This window comes from Microtus oregoni, unplaced genomic scaffold, assembly GCF_018167655.1.
Source record: "Microtus oregoni isolate MIOR12 unplaced genomic scaffold, Mior012 000018F_ref0000195, whole genome shotgun sequence".
Classification (NCBI taxonomy): Eukaryota; Metazoa; Chordata; class Mammalia; order Rodentia; family Cricetidae; genus Microtus; species Microtus oregoni.
In genome coordinates, this window is record NW_024543077.1 from 18,494,672 (window position 1) to 18,517,856 (window position 23,185).

Consider the following 23,185-nt stretch of genomic DNA (forward strand, 5'->3'; position numbering starts at 1 on the left):
AGCCCACACAGGCTACTCTTCCTTTCACTCATCTTAAGAGAGTAGGCCTGTGAAGTTAGAAACACCTCACTTTCTTTCTTCTAGGACATCGGAAAACTAGTTGTTCTGAAAGCAATAAAAATCCAGTACCAAAGTCTAACAGTGCTTTATTTAGCAAATCAAAAGAAAAATCACGAGTAGAAACTGTTAGGTATAATCACTTAAAAACCGAACTCATTTTGTTGAACGCCGAGTACCTGAAGTCGATGGCATTGAGGCCAAGCAGCATGCCAGCAAGCATATTTGCTTCTTCACCTAAGACAATGGCTCCATCTTCATAAAACCTCCTGGAAAAAATGCAGTGAATACATGTGGATTAAAAACAAACTCAGGTTTGGCCTGCAGAAATCACAATCAAAAGTAACACAGGAAGAGCTCAATTTTGTTGAATGCATATTTTAAAAATCGACCACTGCAGTCTCAAAGATATTTAGAACCCCAATAAAAATAACAAAGAACATTCAAACTCATTATCCTAAATAAAATCAATATTCCTAAATGTTTTTTCACTCTCTCTGAAAAAGAATCTCTAAAATGGACCTTAGATGCCCAGAAATTTCCTTAATACAAAGTCATATAAATGTCAAGTGAGAGGCAGCAAATTTAGTTTCAATTCTCGGTCTGTTTCCAAAACAGTGTAGACATTAGTTGTTTATGTGCAGGAAGAGTTTTGTCTTTCTGTAACTCTAAGCATTACTAACCAAGTTTACGACTTAGAAAGCATGGTGTTTGGTAATTGCATAACACTGCTGTGAGACTGGAGCAGATGGTCATCACGGTGTCGTATGTGAAAGAAACCACAATCCCTAACAAAACTGTGAGTGTAATTCTGCCTCTGCTCATGCCTACAAGCCATCCTGTTCTGGCTAATGCTTGTTTAAAGTTTCTTTGGAAAATATTAAGGAATGTACCAGCTATTAAAGGTCAAGACAATTTGCTGAATTTCGTATTTATGAGTTGCTAGGCAGGTAACTCAGTACTCTAAATTCTTTCTACTAAATCACACAACTTTTAAAACAAAAATATTTAAAAAATTTTTAACCATGTTATAGTTCATAAGGAAGTTTTGATTAATAAAAAGCAAGAAGAGGAAAACGAGAGCCAACCATTCACTCTCTGACCGGTGTACACCTACAAACACGCCACCGGGGACAAGGCTGGAACAAATGTTATCTGTGTCTCTGCACCTTCTGAGAACTGCTCTCACTGCTTTACGTAAAAACGTCTAGTCTAACAAAGATTAGTGATGTTTCTATAAGTTCCATAAAAAGTGTTCTACAAAAGAGACATTTAGATAAGATCATGTATCTGATTTTGATCCCACTCCTGTCTTGTGTTTCATTAGAGACACGAGAAGAACTCTACTCCGAATGCTTCTTCTCTTAAAACAATTCCTAAAAGACTGACTATTCTAGCAAATGGTAGCCATGCAATGAATTGTGTCTATCATGTTGGTAAGTACTAGCCACAAAGAAAAAACAACTCTTTAACAGTTTTGTGTGAAGATACCAAGAGTGATGACTTGCAAATGATAGGGCCCAAAAACCCCAAATGCTTTATGGTTTAATAACCATAAAATCAATCCACTCCGAAAGGGGCTGGTTACTCTGATGCCATTTGTGCTACCACTGTGCCAGTGTACGTCACAGGAAGGTCTCTCTTGTAGGTCACAGGGTTTTAAACTGGGTGAAATAGAGCACTTTTCTCCTAAGTACCTCCCAGCACCATCAACGCTTATCAGGAGCTACTGGTTTAGCACCAGTTCGATATCTCTGTATCTAATGACATACAGAAGTTGCATGTTCAGCAATAGGGTCTTACCATCAGGTTATGAAGAATAACCAAGAGCCTTGGCTATAACCTGTGATATAGAGTGGGGTGATCTCTAGGATCCCTTTGACCAGCGATTCAACAAATGTAACACATTACTGGCACTGAGGTTTGACCTGGTGGTATAAGATGTCTACTTAAGGTATTGTTTCCTCCATTATATGGTGACTACATGTAAGATTCCTTTCATTTGCGTGTACATTTTAGAAAACTTCTACAGTAGTGGGTTTCCATATGTTTAGAATGCCTTTAGTGTCAGTCGTCCCTCCCCATATCCCCTCTTTACTCTTCTTTTCCACCCCATCCCAACTTAATCCTTGAACTCCAGTTTCCCGGATGAGAAGGAAGCCACAGGGCACTGCTAAAGGGGCCAGGAACTGAGATTAGAGAGGCCATGGGTGCAGAGGATAACCTAGTAATTTATTCTACTAAAGGAGCATGTCAATAAAATACCCATAGATCAATACATCACTCAACTGTCATCAGGGAAGCTTCTTGTTGCAGTATTTGATAATTAACAAAGAGATCCACAATATACAGAATGAGAGACTGGCAAATTCAGTCTAAATGAGAAATCTTTATCAAACGCCTCTCAAGGCTGGGGGATCTATGTGTAAGAGGACGTGAAGAGACTATCAAGGAAACAGTGTCTTCCAGACACAAGACTGATAGACATGAACTCACAGAGATCAAGAGAGTACACACAAGACCTGCACAGGTTCAACCTAGACAAAATGCCAGGTAAGTGAACACAAAGTCCACCCCTAGCCAAGAAGCAATTTGCAATGGATACCTGCTGGGAAAGGAAAAACCAGTTTTCCTCAATGTGTCACTGGGTATATTAACAACAATCCAAGGCAGTCCCTAGGCCCAGGAGTGGTTGAACCACACAAAACCAAGTCCATTCCGTGTGTGTGTGTGTGTGTGTGTGTGTGTGCACTTTTTGTTTTGTTATTTTTGTCTTATTTACTTTCTCTTTTTCTTTTCTTTAGTTTGCTTATCTCTTTCAATTTTAGTTTGGTTGTTTTTCCTGTTTCTTGGTTTTTGGTTATTGTTTTTGGGAGTGGGGCATGTGGGGGGGGGAGCAAACAAGAGGTTGAGTGGGCAGGGAGGTGAGGAGGATCTTGGAAGAACTTGCAGAGGGCAAAGAATATTGTCAAAAATAATTTCTAAATAAATTGTTTTAAAGAACCATCAGATAAAATCCATAAAACTGCACAAATGGATGCATACTTCCAGGGATATAGGCTATATTGAAAGTTTTAGCACTTCTTAATGCTTCTAGAACATTTTATCCTTAAGTTTGTTAATATATAAGTTATTATATTGCTGTTTTAATTGTGTCTTCTTTCTCAGTATTACAGATTGCATCCAGGGTCTTGCATATACTAAGATATTTCTCTTCTTGGGGGGCAACTTTACTCTATTATAAAAGTGTATAATGTCAAATAATGGAACCATCAACAATTTAAAGCAGCGTTGTTAACTAGGCAGAGAAATACTCTAGAGGGTATCACTGGATATACTGGTAGTAACTTTAGAATGAAAATAATAAAAGAACAGGTACGAGAAACAGCGATCCATTGTATTTTCTCCATTTATGAGAGGAACCTAAGTATACAACGAAGACACCCACACATCCCATTTATAGTGCACTATCACAATAACCAAGATATGGGACCAGCCTAGATTTCCACCATCAGAGATGAAGAAACTTCTCTCTCCCCACACACAGTGTCCTAGTTAGCTTTAATTGTTAACTTGACATAACCTATAATCATCTGAAGTCTCATTGCAATACTTCCTGAAACAGACTAGCCTATGACCACGTCTATGGGATCTGTGCTGGTTATTAACTGACGCCGGAGGGCCCTGCCTACTCTGATGACATAATCTCTAGAGAAGTAGTACTGGGCTGTATGAGAAAGCCAGCTAATCATGAGCTATGGTTGAGTAACCATCAAGCAGTGTTCTCCAGGGGTTCTGTTTCAAGTTTCTCCTTGAGCTCTTGCCTCGACTTCCTTAAACAACAGAGTATGACTTGGAAGTAAGCCAAAGAGCCCCACCCTCCACTGCCTTTGGTCACACTGTTGACCACAGCAACAGAAAGAAAATTAGAACCATGGTTTTATTTGAACAAAATTATGTTCTTTTTTTAAAAAATGAGAGGAATTGAGGATTATTGTGCTAAGAAAGTCAAATTCAAACACTGAAATTTCTCTTTTATATACATATGTATTTCTCTCATACATATGCATGCTCTTCGTGTATGTATGTCTATATAGGAGAGACATGAAGCATAAAGGAGAATGTTTGGAAGGGGGGCATAAAATGGTAAACATGAGCAAAGTCCAATGGCATACATGTATGGATGTGTCATTTCATACCAGAGCTATTGTTTTGTCCTCTGAAATATTAATAAATTTCTAAAAGATAACAGAAACCATTACTTTTGCTAACTACCAACATACTTAAAGTCCATCATCATCTGTATATGAGAACCACAGACAACAGAGGTGTTTCACAGAGATGCGGGTGGCCCATCATCATCTGTGTATGAGAACCACAGACAACAGAGGAGTTTCAGAGATGCGACCATGTGAGCGGGTGCCCCATCATCATCTGTGTATGAGAACCACAGACAACAGTGGTGTTTCACAGAGATGCGAACATGTGAGCGAGTGCCCCATCATCATCTGTGTATGAGAACCACAGACAACAGAGGTGTTTCACAGAGATGCGGGTGCCCCATCATCATCTGTGTATGAGAACCACAGACAACAGTGTTTCACAGAGATGCGAACATGTGAGCGAGTGCCCCATCATCATCTGTGTATGAGAACCACAGACAACAGAGGTGTTTCACAGAGATGCGGGTGCCCCATCATCATCTGTGTATGAGAACCACAGACAACAGAGGTGTTTCACAGAGATGCGAACATGTGAGCGAGTGCCCCATCATCATCTGTGTATGAGAACCACAGACAACAGAGGAGTTTCACAGAGATGCGAACATGTGAGCGGGCGCCCTTGCTGTGTTTTCCAGTAGTCAGGAAAGACAGTGCATTCTCAGCATCATTCACCACAGCAGAGATCTCAGCGCAAAGATATCAAAATAGCACAAAAAGATCTCGCTCACAAGTGAGCAGGCCAACATCATTCTAATTTATGTGAATACCCAGTTGGTGTGGCCTCCCATACTACCTGAGACATGGGTCTGAGGGTAATCTGAGAGGATTTCTTTATAGTACACCCTGTGTCACCACGTGGAAGCATTCTTTTATCCCTGCCACAATTTCAACATCATAGTCCTTTTAATTTTTGTATTTCTTGAGACTTCCTATCATTTGTAAAGTCCCCTAGAATGGAATCCACATTTTTACAAAAAGGTTGAAAAAAAACTGGATTTGTCTGGTAAGCCAGGCTCAGTTATTAACACGCCATGTTATAAGTTCTGTAGCCATCCTTACATGAAATCTTTTCATTCCGACAGGCGAATCTACCCATGTATCCTTTTCCTCAAGTGGGCCAAAGTGTCTTGGTGTTGCCACCACCTCCATTTCCTGGTGCTGCTTGTGTCCGCTCTGCTGTATTTGTTTTCCCTGAAACAGTTTTTTTCTCTTGCTGGTCTTTCCTGAACAGTCCCTCTGACTTCCCTTTCTGCATACTGTCCTGATGAGTCAGTTTCTGCAGACCGGCATCTACATATTTGCAGACTCTACCCACCCATCCATGTTTTTATCTAACCAATGTGATGTTAAACGCATTATGCTTGATTTCTGTAATATGCTTGCAAAAGGCATATTTGCGCACTTTATAAAACACAGGCCAATGAGAGCACAGCACTCACTCTCTCTTCTGAAGCTTGGGTGCAGGTCACACTCACCTAACTGACTCCCTCCTCTGCGTCCTGCTTACTTAGTAAGGACCTTAGTACTGGTCCTTACTCTACCACCTTTTCAGTGGTTCTAGATAATTCAATTCTATTAACGAATAATAATTATGTTACAATAATTATAACAATAAATAATTAAATTACTCAGAAGAAGACTCTATTTAACTTAATGGGAATCATCCAATAGCCTTTTATTTTCTTATAGGAAATATTTTAAAAGATTTATTTATTTTTATTTTATATGTATGAGTATTTTCTTAGATGTATGTACATGGACAACTTGAGTGCCTTAGGTCCTTGGAGGCCAGAAGAAACCATCAGATCCCATGGAACTAGAGTTACAGATAGGTTTGAGTAACCATGCAAGTGCTAGTCCTCTGGAAGAACAGTCTCTTAACCACTGAACCATCTCTCCAGCCCTGAAAAGTCTTTTTTTTTAAATCCCCATCTTGAGCCAATTGTAGCTTGAAATTACAGTTTAAAGTCAAAAGAAATATTCTACTTGTTTCCTATTGTCAACACTGTACTATGGGCTGCTGAAGAAACCAAGACAAAAAATTAACCGGTTTTAGAGAACTGTTTATGAGAGTCAGGGGTCTCTTATGTTCATATTTATATAATTTACTTTAATGAAATGGGGGTTTAGATCTACTAATTAATAAATGAGCCAAGTTTTTAAGCTAATGATTTTTTTAAGATACAAGTTATTCTTGTCAAACCATAATTCAATCCAACATCTCATTGGCCTGACAATATAATCCAACAGTGTAGAGAACAAATACAAGAGAAAGATTCCTTACGTGGCTGCCTGTCATGGTTTTAACTGTTTCTGCATGAAGATACATTTCAGAAATGTAGCTCTAAGCCTGAGGTAATATAGCAAAACCACAATAAGTTGAACTAATCTGAAGAAATTATGCCTTTATCATTAGTTAAAGACGTTTGTTATTTGTACATGAAAGAGGTAGAAGGAAATTAACATTTACCCTAACAAGGCTTCTATCATCGCTTTCCAAGATTTCAAGAGATCATAAAATTTCGAGCACTTAACACTGTCTCACAGAAAAGTTGCAACAGAAAAACTTTGTTAAGTATGCAGTAGAACAGCCGAGTATAAAGCTTGAGACAGCGAACTCGAGAGGAGCAAGCATACACTAAGAAAACACTCCTTTGTTAACAATATTTTTTGTTCTAAAGAAAATATTTTTTGAGAACACTAACAAAAACAGTACACTGAATTCCAAGAAGATAAATATTTAAAGTACTGAGGTAAAAATACATAAAACTTCCACACAAATAAAAGAGTATATCATTCAATATTTTAGATGCAAGAAAAATTTTAAAGGCCAATCTTTATATTATTGTGAGCTGTATTTTTATTAGATGCATTCCTTCTAGTTACTTATGTGTCGGCTAAGAAGATGCTAGTGACTAGCAGTGTGTAGCATATTTATACTTTTATTCATCACATACACTAGCTGTAATTAAAATAAGTCCCTATAATCCTTCTGAGTATTCATTCTGTAAGCCTCGTTAAGGCCTTTCGGGTAGGCAGACCATAAATAACCTCTGGGTGGGACTGAAATAGCTAGCCCAGTACACTATCATGCTTCAAATTAGCCTTTTGTAAAGGTAAGTTTTACTCTGAAAGTACATTATTAAAATAAGAGGGAGCTTATAAGCTGCAGAAATTTAGTTACTGACTTTCTTCTTTCCTGTTTCCAGTTTAATCTGTATACAAAGGATTGTAAGGAACACAGTCTTCCCTTGTGGTAAATAAAGATCACATTATAAATAAGCAATATACTCTGCTTGAGTTAAAATGAATGTGAAGCAGAGACACAATATAAATCTACAAAGGTCTTAAGAATGTGAGATTCATATTTATTTTTCCAATGACTAACAAGTCCTTCTATGTGACAAGGATGATGCTGCTACTGCATTTATACTAGTGAACAAGCCAGAAGCAGCCCCTCTCTCTGGAGCATATCAAAGTCCCAGGGAACTGACAGGCAATAAACAAAGGAAAAAGACCATATGGATGGTGGTAAATACTTAAAGGTAAGTAACCAGTTTGTTGACGGAAAGATGAGATTACACTTCTGGAGTCATTGAAGAATGGCACACTCAAGTGTTTAATTTGAAACACTGGACTACATACGTCTAACTAGAGAAACTTTTGTAGGCCGTGAGACATTTACAATAATAGTGAACTATATTTATAGAACACAGGGCACAATATAACTATTTTATTCATGTTGTTTTCTTTAATTTTGCTACTATATTGTTGTGGAATATTACTTTAATTATGTAAAGATGCATTTCATTTGTTTATGAATATTACTTTATCTTTGTAAATGTGTGTTGCTTTTGTTTGTGCTGCGCTTGTTTAACTATGGAAAGATGTGTTGCTGTTTCACCTTACCTGCCTAGGGCATCTGATTGGTCAAATAAAGTTGACCTCTACTCATAGCTAGCTAGTAGAGAGATAAGGTGGGGCTGGAAGCCAGAGGGAGTAAGTAGAAGAGAGAAAGGAAAACAAGGAAGAGAGGGGGTTGCCTAGGGCCAGTCAGCCAGGCAACTGCCAGACAGACAAAGAATAGGACATATATAAAGAAAGAAAGGTAAAAAGTCCCACATAGATAAACAGAAACAGGTTAATTTAAGTTATAAGATCTAGTGGGACAAGTATAAGAGAAGCCTTCATAATTGATAACAGATCTCTGTACCTCGATTTGGGAGCTGGCTGGGAGCCTAAGAGAAAGACTGCTTCACTATATATATCCTCCAGAGAAGTCAAGCAATTCATTACAAGTCCCCCATCCAGCCAGCAGTTAAAGAAAAAAAAAAAAAACACGCCACCTCTATTGATAAGCAGTCATTTAAATGTTCTACAGAAAAACTGACAAGGTTTCTTACTTTCAAGATAGGTCAGCGGGCTTCTGGCGGAGATATTACTCTAAGACTCTTGGAGGGTAAAGAGAGCGATTTCAAATAAGTTAAAGATAGGATCAACAAGACTCGCTAATAAGCATGGGACAAAGGAAAAATCAAATGTGAATTTTACACTTCCAACATATTTAACTATCTGTACATAGAGAAATTATTTGATAACAATGACAGTATTATTAGAAGGGGAACACATATATGAACTATTTATCTAGAAATTTAAATGTGGACTCAGGATGATATAAATGATATTTAGAGTCAAGAAAGGGAATAAAATTCCTGAAAAAAAAACATGAATAGAGGAAAAATAAAAGATCATGCAAGACTGAGCCCAGAGAACAGAAGCATTTAGGATGTTTGAAGAAGAAAGCAAGATAGAACACACTGGAAAAGAGCCATTACAGAGAGTTTAGCCTTTCCACAGGCGAAGGCACGGTGGCAGCAGTGTGAGGCGCTTGGTCTTAGGGCACCCACATTCAGGAAACAGAGAAACATGGAGCTGGTATACTGCTCTCTGTCCCTCTTTTCAGTTCAGGACCCCAAAATGGTGCTGCTCACACTTGGCTTATATCTTTCCTCTCAGTTAAATTTTCTGAAAATATCCTCACAGACACCCTTAGGAGTGTTTCCAAGGTGATTATAAATCCAGTCAAATCGACAGTGAAGATCAACTATCACAGTGCCTATCTTAGTCTGGTTTTAACTACTGTGGTAAATAATCAACATGTCCAAGAGTAACTTGGAGAGGAGTGGGTTTCTTTGGTTTACATATGCCAGGTCACATTCCTGAGGGAAACCAAGACAGAAGCCATGGAGGCGTGCTGCTTAGCAGCTTGCTTCCCCTGGCTTGCTGAGTTAACTTTTTTATACACCCAAGGATTACCTGCTCAGGGATGGCATTGCCCACAGTGAGCCAGGTCTTCTGGTACCAACCACTAATCAGGAAAATGACCCACAGATTTGCCTACATGCCAGTGTGACAGAAGATTTTTTTCCTCTCTTCCCAGAAGACCCTACCTGTGTCCACTTGACAAAATACTAGACAGCACAGCACCTACTATCTGTTATCTCTCATTTCCCTCCAACTCTTATGCCAACAATTCTCCCAATCCCAGTTTATATACCCTCACCTTATTCCTGGTCCTATGTATTTATTTAGCTGTCCTGGACATTCCAATTAAGGAAATTACATACTATCTAGTCTTCTGTGAATGGCTTCTTTGGCTTTGCATGTTGCCAAGGTTTATCTTTAAGTAATATGTTTCAGTACTCTAAACATTTTTTTGGGTGAATGAATGGATACAATATATTTTGTTTCTTTATCATGTGATGGACATTTGGGTTGTTTCTTCTTTCAGCTATTATAAATAATGCTGCTATAAACAGATGTCCACTTTTATAACTATGTCATCAATTTTATATACCTGATTGACATATAGATATCACTCACATCCGCACACACCACCCACAGGTGTCAGATGACAGCTCTAATAGTAATATTAAAATTCTTGAGGAACTGCCAACTGTTTTCAAAGTGGATATGCCATTTTAATTTTTAAACAATGTATTGGGGATCCAAATTTTCCAAATTCTCATCAACATTTGTTTTCATGTACTCTTCTGTATACATACATCTCACTTGATATCAGATAGTATATCATTATACCTCAGATTTGTATTCTTGGTAGCTAAAGATGCCCAGCTTTGCACTAACCACTTCTTGCTGCTATAACCAAATAACTGGTAAGAAGCAATTTAATAGAGGTGCTTATATTAAACAAAAAAAACCTCACATTTTAAGGCTATAACCCACCATAGAGAAGGAGACATGTAGAGTCCCTTTGGTGGCATCATAAGGCTGTCCTCACATTTAACAGATTCAGAAACACAGAAGGGGCTTCTCATCTGGCTTTCTCATGTCTGCGTTTCTATCCAGTCTGGGACACCACTGATAGAGTGCTGTCACCAGCGCTCACAGATCTCTAGAAACCTCCTTAAAGGTATGTTCAGAGATCCAAGTTCTGTCAAGCTGACAATGAAAATGATCCATGCAGGTTTCATTCTACTATTTAAAAAAATTGTGGATCTCCATCAGATAAAAATTTGGTTATTGACAGAGGCGCAGCGGCGGCGGCGCCAGACGCACAGAGGCGCAGCGGCGGCGGCGCCAGACGCACAGAGGCGCAGCGGCGGCGGCGCCAGACGCACAGAGGCGCAGCGGCGGCGGCGCCAGACGCACAGAGGCGCAGCGGCGGCGGCGCCAGACGCACAGAGGCGCAGCGGCGGCGGCGCCAGACGCGGCGCAGCGGCGGCGGCAGCACGGCGGCGGCGCCAGACGCGGCTGAGCGGTGGCCAGACCCAAGCAGCTGGGACAGGCTGCAATAAGGAGAGCAGATCGCCCTACTACAATTGAATCAAAGAGGTAGGCCTTTGGTTGGCCAGGTCACTGGCACAAGGGGAGCCTGGTCCTGTCCTGAAGATCCTTCGGAGGGGTGAGAGGGTTCTTGGCCTGCAGCAGGAACCACAAAAGAGAGTGAGGGCATTTTGTAAGCGGAGCCCTTGGCCAGCAGGGAAACCTGATCCGGTTTCTAAAGGATCCATTGGATAGGATCAATAGGGTGAGATGGGCAGGCGCCAAGGCAAGAACTCACCCAATAATCCGAAAAACAACATGAAAACATCAGAACCCAATGATCTTACAACAGAAGTATTTGAACAACCTAACACAGAAGAAGTGGAAAAAATCGACTTTATGAAGATAATAGAGTCCCTTAAACAACATGTAAAAAATGCCCTTATAGAAATGGATGAGAAGTACAACAAAAAGTTTGAAGAAATGAGTAAATACGTACATGATACCCTGGGAAACCAAGAAAAAACCATCAAACAGGTAATGGAAACAGTTCAAGAATTGAAAACTGAAATGAAGGCAAAGAAGAAAATACAAACTGAGGACCAGCTGGATATGGAAAATCTAGGCCAACGAGCTGAGTCTACAGAAACAAGCATAATCAATAGAATCCAAGAGCTAGAAGAAAGACTCTCAGATGCTGAGGACACCATAGAGAAAATAAACGAACAGATCAAAGAAAACAGCAAAGCCAACAAATTCTCAACACAAAACATTCAGGAACTATGGGACACAATAAAAAAACCAAACCTAAGAATAATAGGAATAGAAGAAGGAGAAGAGTCACAGCTCAAAGGCTCAGAAAATATTTTCAACAAAATTATGGAAGAAAACTTTCCCAACTTAAAGAAAGATATTCATTTAAATATTCAAGAAGCATACAGAACACCAAACAGACTGGATCAAAGAAAAACATCTCCTCGCCATATAATAATCAAAACACAAAATATACAGGTTAAAGAAAGAATATTAAGAGCTGCAAAAGAAAAAGGGCAAGTAACTTATAAAGGTAAACCGATCAGACTTACACCTGACTTCTCGATGGAAACTATGAAAGCCAGAAGGTCCTGGATAGAGGTTCTGCAGAAGCTAAGAGACCATGGATGCAAACCCAAACTACTATACCCAGCCAAGCTATCGTTCACTATCAACGGAGAAAACAAGACATTCCAGGATAAGAACAAATTTAAACAATACGTAGCCACAAATCCAGCCCTACAGAAAGTAATAGAAGGAAAATCGCAACCCAAGGAATCCACCACTGCCAACACTGCCTACAATAACCCAGGCATCTAATGGCCCTTCACGAGCACATCTCAAAGAAAGGAGACACACAATCTCTACTACCAAAAGCAATAAGAATAACCGGAGTAAACAACCACTGGTCATTAATATCACTTAATATTAATGGGCTCAATTCACCTATAAAAAGGCACAGGCTAAAAGATTGGATACGAAAACAGGATCCAACATTCTGCTGTTTGCAAGAAACACATCTCAACCACAAAGACAGGCACCTACTCAGAGTAAAGGGTTGGGAAAAGGTGTTTCAAGCAAATGGTCCTAAGAAAAAAGCAGGTGTGGCCATACTAATTTCTAACAAAACTGACTTCAAACTAAAATCAATCAGAAGAGACCGAGACGGTCACTTTATACTCATAACAGGAACAATTCATCAGGAGGACGTCTCAATCCTGAATATATACGCCCCCAATACAAAAGCACCTACTTATGTAAAAGAAATATTACTAGAACTCAAGGCAGACATCAAACCACACACACTAGTAGTAGGAGACTTCAACACACCTCTCTCTCCAAGGGACAGGTCAATCAGACAGAAACCTAATAGAGAATTAAGAGAATTATTGGAGGTAATGAAGCAAATGGACTTAACAGACATCTATAGAACATTCCACCCAAATAGGAAAGAATATACCTTCTTCTCTGCAGCGCATGGAACCTTCTCAAAAATTGACCACATACTCGGAAACAAAGGAAACCTCCACAGATACAAAAAAATCTCAGTGTCCACCTGTGTCTTATCAGATCATCACGGATTAAAGTTAGAAGGCAACAACCACGCTGCCCCCAAAAAACCGACAAACTCATGGAAACTGAACAGTCAACTACTGAACCACGCCTGGGTCAAGGAAGAAATCAAGAAAGAAATTAAAGTCTTCCTTGAATTTAATGAAAATAAAGGGACAACATACTCAAACCTATGGGACACAATGAAAGCAGTGCTAAGAGGAAAGTTCATAGCACTAAGTGCCCACTTAAAGAAAACGGAGAATGCATACATTGGGGACTTAAAAACACACCTGAAAGCTCTAGAAAAAAAAGAAGCAGACGCGCCCAGGAGAAGTAGAAGACTGGAAATAATAAAACTGAGGGCTGAAATCAACAAAATAGAAACACAGAAAACAGTCCAAAGAATCAATGAAACAAAAAGCTGGTTCTTGGAGAAAATCAACAAGATCGACAAACCCCTATCCAAACTAATTAAACGACAGAGACAGAACACGCAAATAAATAAGATCAGAAATGAAAAGGGGGACATAACCACAGACACAGAGGAAATTCAGAGAATCATTAGATCTTACTACAAAAGCCTGTATGCCACAAAACTGGAAAATACAAAAGAAATGGACATTTTTTTAAATAAGTATCATATACCAAAGCTAAACCAAGACCAGGTGAATGATCTAAATAGACCGGTTTCTCGCGAAGAATTAGAAATGGTTATCAAAAATCTCCCTTCGAAAAAAAGCCCAGGACCAGATGGTTTCAATGCAGAATTCTACCAGAACTTCCAAGAAGAACTAACACCTATACTCCTTAATGTATTTCACAATATAGAATCAGAAGAGTCATTGCCAAATTCTTTTTATGAAGCTACAGTTACCCTGATACCAAAACCACAAAAAGACCCAACCAAGAAAGAGAATTACAGACCGATCTCACTCATGAACATCGACGCAAAAATTTTCAATAAAATACTGGCAAACCGAATCCAAGAACACATAAGAAAAATTATCCATTATGATCAAGTAGGCTTCATCCCAGAGATGCAGGGCTGGTTCAACATACGCAAATCTATCAATGTAATCCACCATATAAATAAACTGAAAGAAAAAAACCATATGATCATTTCACTAGATGCGGAAAAAGCATTCGACAAAATTCAACACCCCTTTATGATAAAGGTCTTGGAGAGAATAGGGATACAAGGGTCCTACCTAAATATAATAAAAGCTATTTACAGCAAGCCAACAGCTAACATTAAATTGAACGGAGAAAAACTCAAAGCCATCCCACTAAAATCAGGAACACGACAAGGATGTCCACTCTCGCCATACCTCTTCAATATAGTGCTTGAAATTCTAGCAATAGCAATAAGACAACATAAGGAGATCAAGGGGATTCGTATTGGAAAGGAAGAAGTTAAGCTTTCGTTATTTGCAGATGATATGATAGTGTACATAAGCGACCCCAAAAATTCTACCAAAGAACTCCTACAGCTGATAAACAGCTTTAGTAACGTGGCAGGATACAAGATCAACTCCAAAAAATCAGTTGCCTTCCTATACACCAAGGATAAGGAAGCAGAGAGGGAAATCAGAGAAGCATCACCTTTCACGATAGCCACAAATAGCATAAAATACCTTGGGGTAACCCTGACCAAGGAAGTGAAAGATCTACTTGACAAGAACTATAAGTCTTTGAAGAAAGAAATTGAAGAAGACACCAGAAAATGGAAAGACCTCCCTTGCTCTTGGATTGGGAGGACCAACATAGTAAAAATGGCAATTCTACCAAAAGCAATCTATAGATTCAATGCAATCCCCATCAAAATCCCATCAAAATTCTTCACAGATCTGGAGAAGACAATAATCAACTTTATATGGAAAAACAAAAAACCCAGGATAGCCAAAACAATCTTATACAATAAAGGATTGTCTGGAGGCATTACCATCCCTGACTTCAAACTCTATTACAGAGCTACAGTATTGAAAACAGCTTGGTATTGGCATAAAAACAGAGAAGTCGACCAATGGAATCGAATAGAAGACCCTGACATTAACCCACAAACCTATGAACACCTGATCTTCGATAAAGGAGCTAAAAGTATACAATGGAAAAAAGAGAGCATCTTCAACAAATGGTGCTGGCAAAACTGGATGTCAATCTGTAGAAGAATGAAAATAGATCCATATCTATCACCATGCACAAAACTCAAATCCAAATGGATTAAAGACCTCAATATCAGTCCGAACACACTGAACCTGATAGAAGAGAAAGTGGGAAGTACTCTACAGCACATGGGCACAGGAGACCACTTCCTATGTATAACCCCAGCAGCACAGACACTAAGGGCATCATTGAATAAATGGGACTTCCTGAGGCTGAGAAGCTTCTGTAAAGCAAAGGACACTGTCACTAAGACAAAAAGACAACCCACTGACTGGGAGAAGATCTTCACCAACCCTGCAACTGACAAAGGTTTGATCTCCAAAATATATAAAGAACTCAAGAAACTAGACCGTAAAAGGCTAATCAACCCAATTATAAAATGGGGCACTGATCTGAACAGAGAATTCTCAACAGAAGAACTTCAAATGGCCAAAAGACACTTAAGGTCATGCTCAACTTCCTTAGCGATCAGGGAAATGCAAATCAAGACAACTTTAAGATACCACCTTACACCTGTCAGAATGGCTAAAATCAAAAACACCAATGATAGCCTTTGCTGGAGAGGTTGTGGAGAAAGGGGTACACTCACCCATTGCTGGTGGGAATGCAAACTTGTGCAACCACTCTGGAAAGCAGTGTTTCGGTTTCTCAGGAAATTCGGGATCAACCTACCCCTGGATCCAGCAATACCACTCTTGGGAATATACCCAAGAGAGGCCCTATCATACAACAAAAGTATATGCTCAACTATGTTCATGGCAGCATTGTTTGTAATAGCCAGAACCTGGAAACAACCTAGATGCCCTTCAACGGAAGAATGGATGAAGAAAGTATGGAATATATACATATTAGAGTATTACTCAGCAGTAAAAAACAAGGACTTCTTGAATTTTGCATACAAATGGATGGAAATAGAAAACACTATCCTGAGTGAGGTAAGCCAGACCCAAAAAGAGGAACATGGGATGTACTCACTCATATTTGGTTTCTAGCCATAAATAAAGGACATTGAGCCTATAATTCATGTTCCTAGAGAAGCTAAATAAGGTGAATCCAAGGACAAACACATAGGCATCCTCAGGAATATTAACCTTCATCAGGCGATGAAAGGAGACAGAGACAGAGACCCACACGGGAGCACCGGACAGAAATCTCAAGGTCCAAATCAGGAGCAGAAGGAGACGGAGCACGAGCAAGGAACTCAGGACCACGAGGGGTGCACCCACACACTAAGACAATGGGGATGTTCTATTGGGATCTCACCAAGGCCAGCTGGCCTAGGTCTGAAAAAGCATGGGATAAATCCAGACTAGCTGAACATAGCGGACAATGAGGAATACTGAGAACTCAAGAACAATTGCAGTGGGTTTTTGATCCTACTGCACGTACTGGCTTTGTGGGAGCCTAGGCAGTTTGAATGCTCACCTTAGGAGACCTGGATAGAGGTGGGCAGTCCTTGGGCTTCCCACAGGTCAGGGAACCCTGATTGCTCTTCGAGCAGATGGGGGGAGGGGGACTTGATCGGGGGAGGGGGAGGGAAATGGGAAGCGGTTGTGGGGACGAGGCAGAAATTCTTAATAAATAAATAAATTAAAAAAAAAAAAAAAAAAAAAAAATTTGGTTATTTTTATTAATGTGTGGCAAAAGTTCTATATATATTTTAGATACATGTCTTTATCAGAATGTGATTTCCTAGTCTATGTTCTTCTCTTTACTCTCTTGATGGTGTCCACTGAAGGACCAAGTTATAAATATTGATGTCCAATTTATCTTTTTCTGTCTTTGTACATAGGATATCACATCAAGGAAACAGTGAACTAATCAAAAATCTAAACCTATGTTTTCTTTCAATAATTTTGTATTTAAGTCTGACATAAATGGAGCTTTTGTATAAGTCATGAGACAGGCCAACCCAAAAGCAACTTTTAATATTTATTTTTTTTTCATCTTAATACAGGAGCTTTCCTCACCTATGAAGAACATCCGAAAATATTCCACTGAATCTGTACAGGCAGTCAATAAGTGAGTTTGGCTTCCAGTTTTTTTTTTTTTTAACCTAACACTACTGAGAAAACTGGGAATTCAACAACAGTTGGGCTTCAGATGTTGAAATGTTTTCTTTGCCAAGGTGGGAGCTGGTCAGTAGCAGGGAGCTAGAGCACCCAGTTAGCCATGCCATCACACCTCGTCTCTATAAACCGACCTGCTGTAACGGTAGAGAACACTGAGATGCAACAGGCTAAGTTCTGACGCTGCCAGGCTGGTGTACTAAACGTGGTTCTGAGTGATGGCATCTCAGCACACCGTGAGTTTCCCCAGACAGAAGCCAGCAGGAGACCAGGAGCAGCTGTATACTCACATTGTGGTCAAGTTTAACTTATAAACCACTTCAGCGAGAGATTAACAGTAACACTAGATTAAAGAAGGTATTAATAACAACCTGTAAGACAAGTCATATAAAATGTATCCATTACTTCCAAACTTTCCCAGTCAATGAGTAAAAGAAACCAGAGAAAGCAAATTCACAGATACTGAAGAACAACTTTAATGTAAACACTTATTACTATTTGTAGATCCTAAAACTTTTTCTTGGTTCTTGAAAAATTCAGCAACTTATCACTATTTTATTTACTTTCCTAAAATAAGAAACTTTATCTATTTTTAAGGACTGTTTGGGAATTTACAGTTTTATTTTATACTGTAATTCCTCCCTTATTTAGACCAAATATTGTAAAAACTGACATTTCTTTATAACATAACTTACAGTTATAAAGTAAATGCTGAAGCAGCTAAATGTGAGTTTCCATAAAGCTAATTTTATTTTTCTATTTTCCAATTTTATTTTTGGCATTATTTATTACTTAAAATCACCAAAATATTTTCAATATTGTTTCAAATATGACATTTATAAAACTTAGTTTATTGTTTCTAATTACTATTAGTTTCTGGATAGGCAGAAATTAACTTTGAACAAATTAATTCAGTTTTAAATTAACTTTTCACTTGAGTTTTTTTTCCCAGGATGCTATCTACCAAAGCCAATTTTCCTCTTTTAAAAACAAATCTTGAGAGTCTACTCTATCACTTCCCAATTCTGGCCGCCTATCAGTAACACCCAAATTCCTACATCGCAAAACACAGTTTTTATTTTCACTTTTTTTCCAGTTGCCCCTCAAGATACTTTTCACCCCAGCAAGAAGTTCACACGGAATTCTTTAATACTTTGAAGGCAGTCGTGTTCTCCAAGAATGTGCACTGCAGCTCCCCACCCTTCCTCCACCCACAAAGATCCTTGGATGGTCACAGCTTAGGGCTTCAAAGTTGCCTGCCTTAGCTCCTCCCCTGGCCCTGGGATAAGCACATTGCCACTGTTTTTAAGACTATCATTTCTCTTTGTCTGTGAAGCCAGACAGAAGAAGAAATCCACTTGCTCCAGATACTCCCATCCTCAGAGGCTTCATTTCTCCTTCTATAAGCACTCACATCAAGAAGCAGCCAAGTAAAAGGTAATGTACAATTATTCTCTCCAGTACTTTCCTTATGTTGACAAACTCACTCTTCCAAATGTGTTTGTGGGTCAAGATTTACATTCAAAATAATTTTTAATAAAAAGTTTACTTGGTTTTATTTCAGTAAAAATCATAACATTAAGTAGTGAAAAGAAAAATGTTCTGGGTTTTCTCATTTATTAGGAAGAGAACTCTGAAATATCTTTGTGCTTATTTTCCTTCTTGTGAATTATGAAGTCACTGTATTTACATGTAAGCACCTTGATAGGGCAGATCTGTTTGTGTATACATACGTGCATATAATAAGCACTAAGTCACGTTTCTGTTTTGAACAGAATGTTTGTATATTTTTACAAGGCTTTTTATTTCAGAGACTTTCGTGCTTAGAGCTGAATCATTTCCTTTTCATCAGAGTACAGGTAGGTGTAAGACAAGGCTAAAACGGTTCCCTTTAATATTTAAACTACTTGTGCCAAAAACAATCTATTCCAAAGTTATTTCTACCACACCCAATTATTTCAACTAAGAAATAGGACTAACAATTTAAGAGAGATGTTTTAGTGTTTATTTAGAAAAGATGAAATATTACGATTACATAAGAGATAATCATTGTACAGGTTTAGTTTTAATTTAGGATTTTTGATTTAGCATATTAGATTCTGAGACCACGCTCTAGTTTTTTTCAAAGCATTTGTACCCTCAATATCTCTTTTCATAAGTAAGTTTGTCTCTTTGTGATACTAAATATTTCATTTTGTCAGGTTCATTTTAAAGAGTGTTAGCTTATCATCTCACTCTCCATCTTTAGATATACGCCAAGAGTATTAAGTTGCTAAAAATATCCTCAATAAATACATATCATATTTATCTTATGAAAACACTTTCATAATTAGTCTTTTTCCTGATCAAATTTATTATTATTATAATTGTGTCTGCCAAATTAAAAGCTTACTGTTTTATTACCTACAAAAATGAAAAAAATCTCAGAAAAGCTCCAAACCAATTAGCTAGCTAAGAGAACACCAGAGCAAATGTCAAAGTTTTCTTAAAATCTACAACGTTAAACACTACACCCTGGAAACTGGTGTGTCAGATTCAGGAGTTCTTTGTACCTAATCGTTTAGTTATCAAACTGATTTTGCAGCTGTCATTTGCCATCTTTTCAGAAGTAAGATGGGGTTAAATAAGTACAGTCACTCAGAAGTACTAAGGCAGCCCGCGCTAGCAGAACTTTCTGTGAGAGGGGAAATAAATGCTCTACAACTTGCCGTATATGAAGTACCAGAAATGTGTTATGGCAACTAAACAGCTAAATTTGGAATTTTATATAATCCTAATTAATTTAATCTTACATAGCATCTTGTGCCTTTGGTGTTATACAGTTTATGTCTAATGTAATGAAATCACTCAATGTCTTCATTTACAAATACTTCTGACATGGAGGGAAGTAGTGTTATCAACAGCAACAAATGTAGATCACCAGACAAGAACTAAACTTTCATGACTGATGTCCTGCTATGAACCTTTTCACCACCAACTAAAACGCAGTAAGGTCTTCATTTTTACAGAACACACAGCAGGTCATTCCTTAAACCTATGTAACCTTAGAAAATTAATATCTACAAAGAGTACACCGAAAAGACAACAAAACCACCAATAATTCTGCACGTGAGCAAAAGAACTAAATGATCTATTTATAGTCCTCCCCAGCAAAGAAATACGGAAGCATTACCCTGGAGAAAGAGATAGATATCTAAGAATGTCATACTGAGAACCTCCTTCAAATGTGCCACAGAAAAGCCTATAGGAGCACTGAAAGACTGACAGAATGGCTCAAAGAAAAGACACCGAGGCACCATGAGTCCCTTCCACACAAATCAGCGAGTCAAATGTACATTCAGGTAACAAACCACACTTTCCTAAGAGGGCAGGAGACTTATCTGAGCAGTAAGAAAAATGGATGACCTGAAAGTTGAGAACTTCAGACTACCTCTTCATTCTGGTTTTTCAAGTCATAAACATTAGAAAGTTGAAAGGACTGTTAGACCTGGTTGTTTTGAAGTCTCTCAAAGCTGTAGAGATGTATTCAGACAAATGCTTTTCCATGAGTGCTACTCTGATCCAGGCTCTACCCTACGAGGAACAAGAAAGGATCAAATAAGAAACTTAAAGAATATTTTCTATACACTGTCAAATATATGCATATTAACAATATGGAACACACAATTCAAAATCAAGAATGACTAAGATAAAACAGAAAACTTTGGTAATATTAAGCATATATTTTGTTTTTCAGAAGACATGTGACATATCAATCTACTACTATGTCCTCTGATGAAAATAAGCTACTTGGGTTAGACAGAGATGTATTTTAAATCATAAAGTACATTTATATAGAATTCTACTTCATGTCAAAAGGCAACATGCTAGTTAAAATGAGACCCTTATAAACACATGAAGCAGAGTCTTTCAGTAGTTCCTCCAGCAACACGTGTGAGACAATTTTCTACTTATGCCCCAAGAAGAGATTTTCATACCAACAATAAATTACAATATATGATCAATCACAAGCCGAAATCAACAGCTACTAAATCTGTTGGTAAAGATGCTACTATAGATTTAAAATAGAAAAAAAAACGACAAAACGCCAAGGACTGGGGATGTAGCTCAGTGATACAGCATTGGTATAGCATGCTCCAGGCTCTGGTTTTAACTCCACCCCACTGATAAACAAAACAAAAACAAGAAACAAAGCTCAACTCAGATGTCAGCACATTTCAGCCAAGCATCATGGAGACAATTCTGACTTGTGAATCATTTAACAAATACAAGAAAGTGTTAACCCTTTTTAGTAGCTGGCATTAGCTAGTCTTTGTTAATACTCCAAAATATTCCTTACAGATGTATAGGCTTCTGTGTAGGTATGTGGCTGTACTTGCCTGTCTATGTGTGGAGGTCAGAAGTCAATTATAGGTTCTTTATCTATTGCTCTATATCTTTCTTTCTTTCTTTTTGAGACAATGTCTCTCATTGAACCTGGGGTTCATTTGGTTGTTCTGGCTAGATTGACTGCCACATGGGATTCACCCGTCTCTGCTCTAATCCCCCAGATCCCTGACCTGGAGTTATAGACCAGGGCAACCACACCAGGATTTTGGGGGGGGGGGGGGTGTTGGACATTCGAATTCAAGCCATCATGCCTGGGCAGCAAACACTTTACTTCACTGGGTTATCTCTCCAATCCTTTTTGTAGCCTATTTAGATTGAAAGAATATAAGAAATAATATCTAGAGAGATTTTAAGTATCATTTACTTTCATTTCTACTTAGTCCTTCCCAAATCTCCAGGAAAATTCATAACAACTAACTAACACAGAAAGCAATAGCACTAAAATAGCAATGGGAGTAAAGATCATAATCAATATGTATATTATGCTCAACCAGAGGACTTGGAGAAAGGCATGGAAATGTCTACAGATATATGAACTCAGCTACTCATGGACAAGGAGCCAATCTAGGAAGTGATAAAAAACAGTCAGGCGAGAACGGCAATGCTGCTGGGGAGAAAATCAACAATGGGGATTACCTGCAAGCCAAGCTTCCTACTCCCCTGACTTTTAGCTTGCCCTGCACTCAGTCCATTGTTCCTTTTGAGTGAGCCTGGAGGAACCCACATGAGGTGGGGCTGATTGAAACAGGAAGGAAAAGGCAAGCTGTTGGGTGCCCAAGAGTCCCCAGATTCTCACTGGAAACAGTCTAACAGATGCAGAAGCGAGTAGTGGGCTGTGGAATCAAAAGGCTACCCTGTCACAAGTACAGAAGTAAGCGAAGGCACCGTCCAGAGAAAATTAGGCACAGGAGGCTGTGCTGTGGCTAGATAAGAATGTGGGGCAAGCCCTGCTTCCTGATTTATTAATTCCAGTCCACACAGAGCTGGGCTGCACTCAGTTTCCTGTCCTTGAATTGCGTGGAGCTCTCTGTTGTGGTAACAAATTGTGCTAATTTTAATGATTTATTTTTTTTCAATGAAAGAACTTTTAGTAGAATGGAAAAACAAACAAGACTTATGAAAGCTGTTGGCCACAAAGATATAGAAAGCCTAAAGCGATGTTATGGAACTTATACTTTATTCCTTGACAATGGCAAATCACTGAGACTTCAAAAAAAAAAATCATGAACATAGATAGCTCTTAAGGACAGTATTGTAAGACTCCGTTGAAAGATTTCTGTGTATACTAAAATAGTCGCCATAAAATTGGTGTGTTTGGTTATAATATTATCCTTACTTTACTATATGATGAGACAAACAAACAAAAAAAAATGCCATTAGTAAAGAAAAAAAAAACCCGTCATCTCATCC

At 38.6% G+C, this 23,185-nt stretch overlaps 1 protein-coding gene across 2 annotated transcripts in view; it reads right to left on the bottom strand.

Moving 5' to 3' along the window:
* The window catches only part of LOC121459019 (RUN domain-containing protein 3B), a 153,656-nt gene that overhangs the window by 80,714 nt on the left and 49,757 nt on the right, over nt 1–23,185 (bottom strand). For both annotated transcript variants that reach the window (XM_041668506.1, XM_041668505.1), the window contains exons 4-5: nt 20,874–20,959; nt 237–326 (exon numbers count right to left, since the gene is read on the bottom strand). In XM_041668506.1, coding sequence (XP_041524440.1) covers nt 237–326; nt 20,874–20,959 — 176 coding nt within the window. The remainder of the gene's footprint in view (nt 1–236; nt 327–20,873; nt 20,960–23,185) is intronic.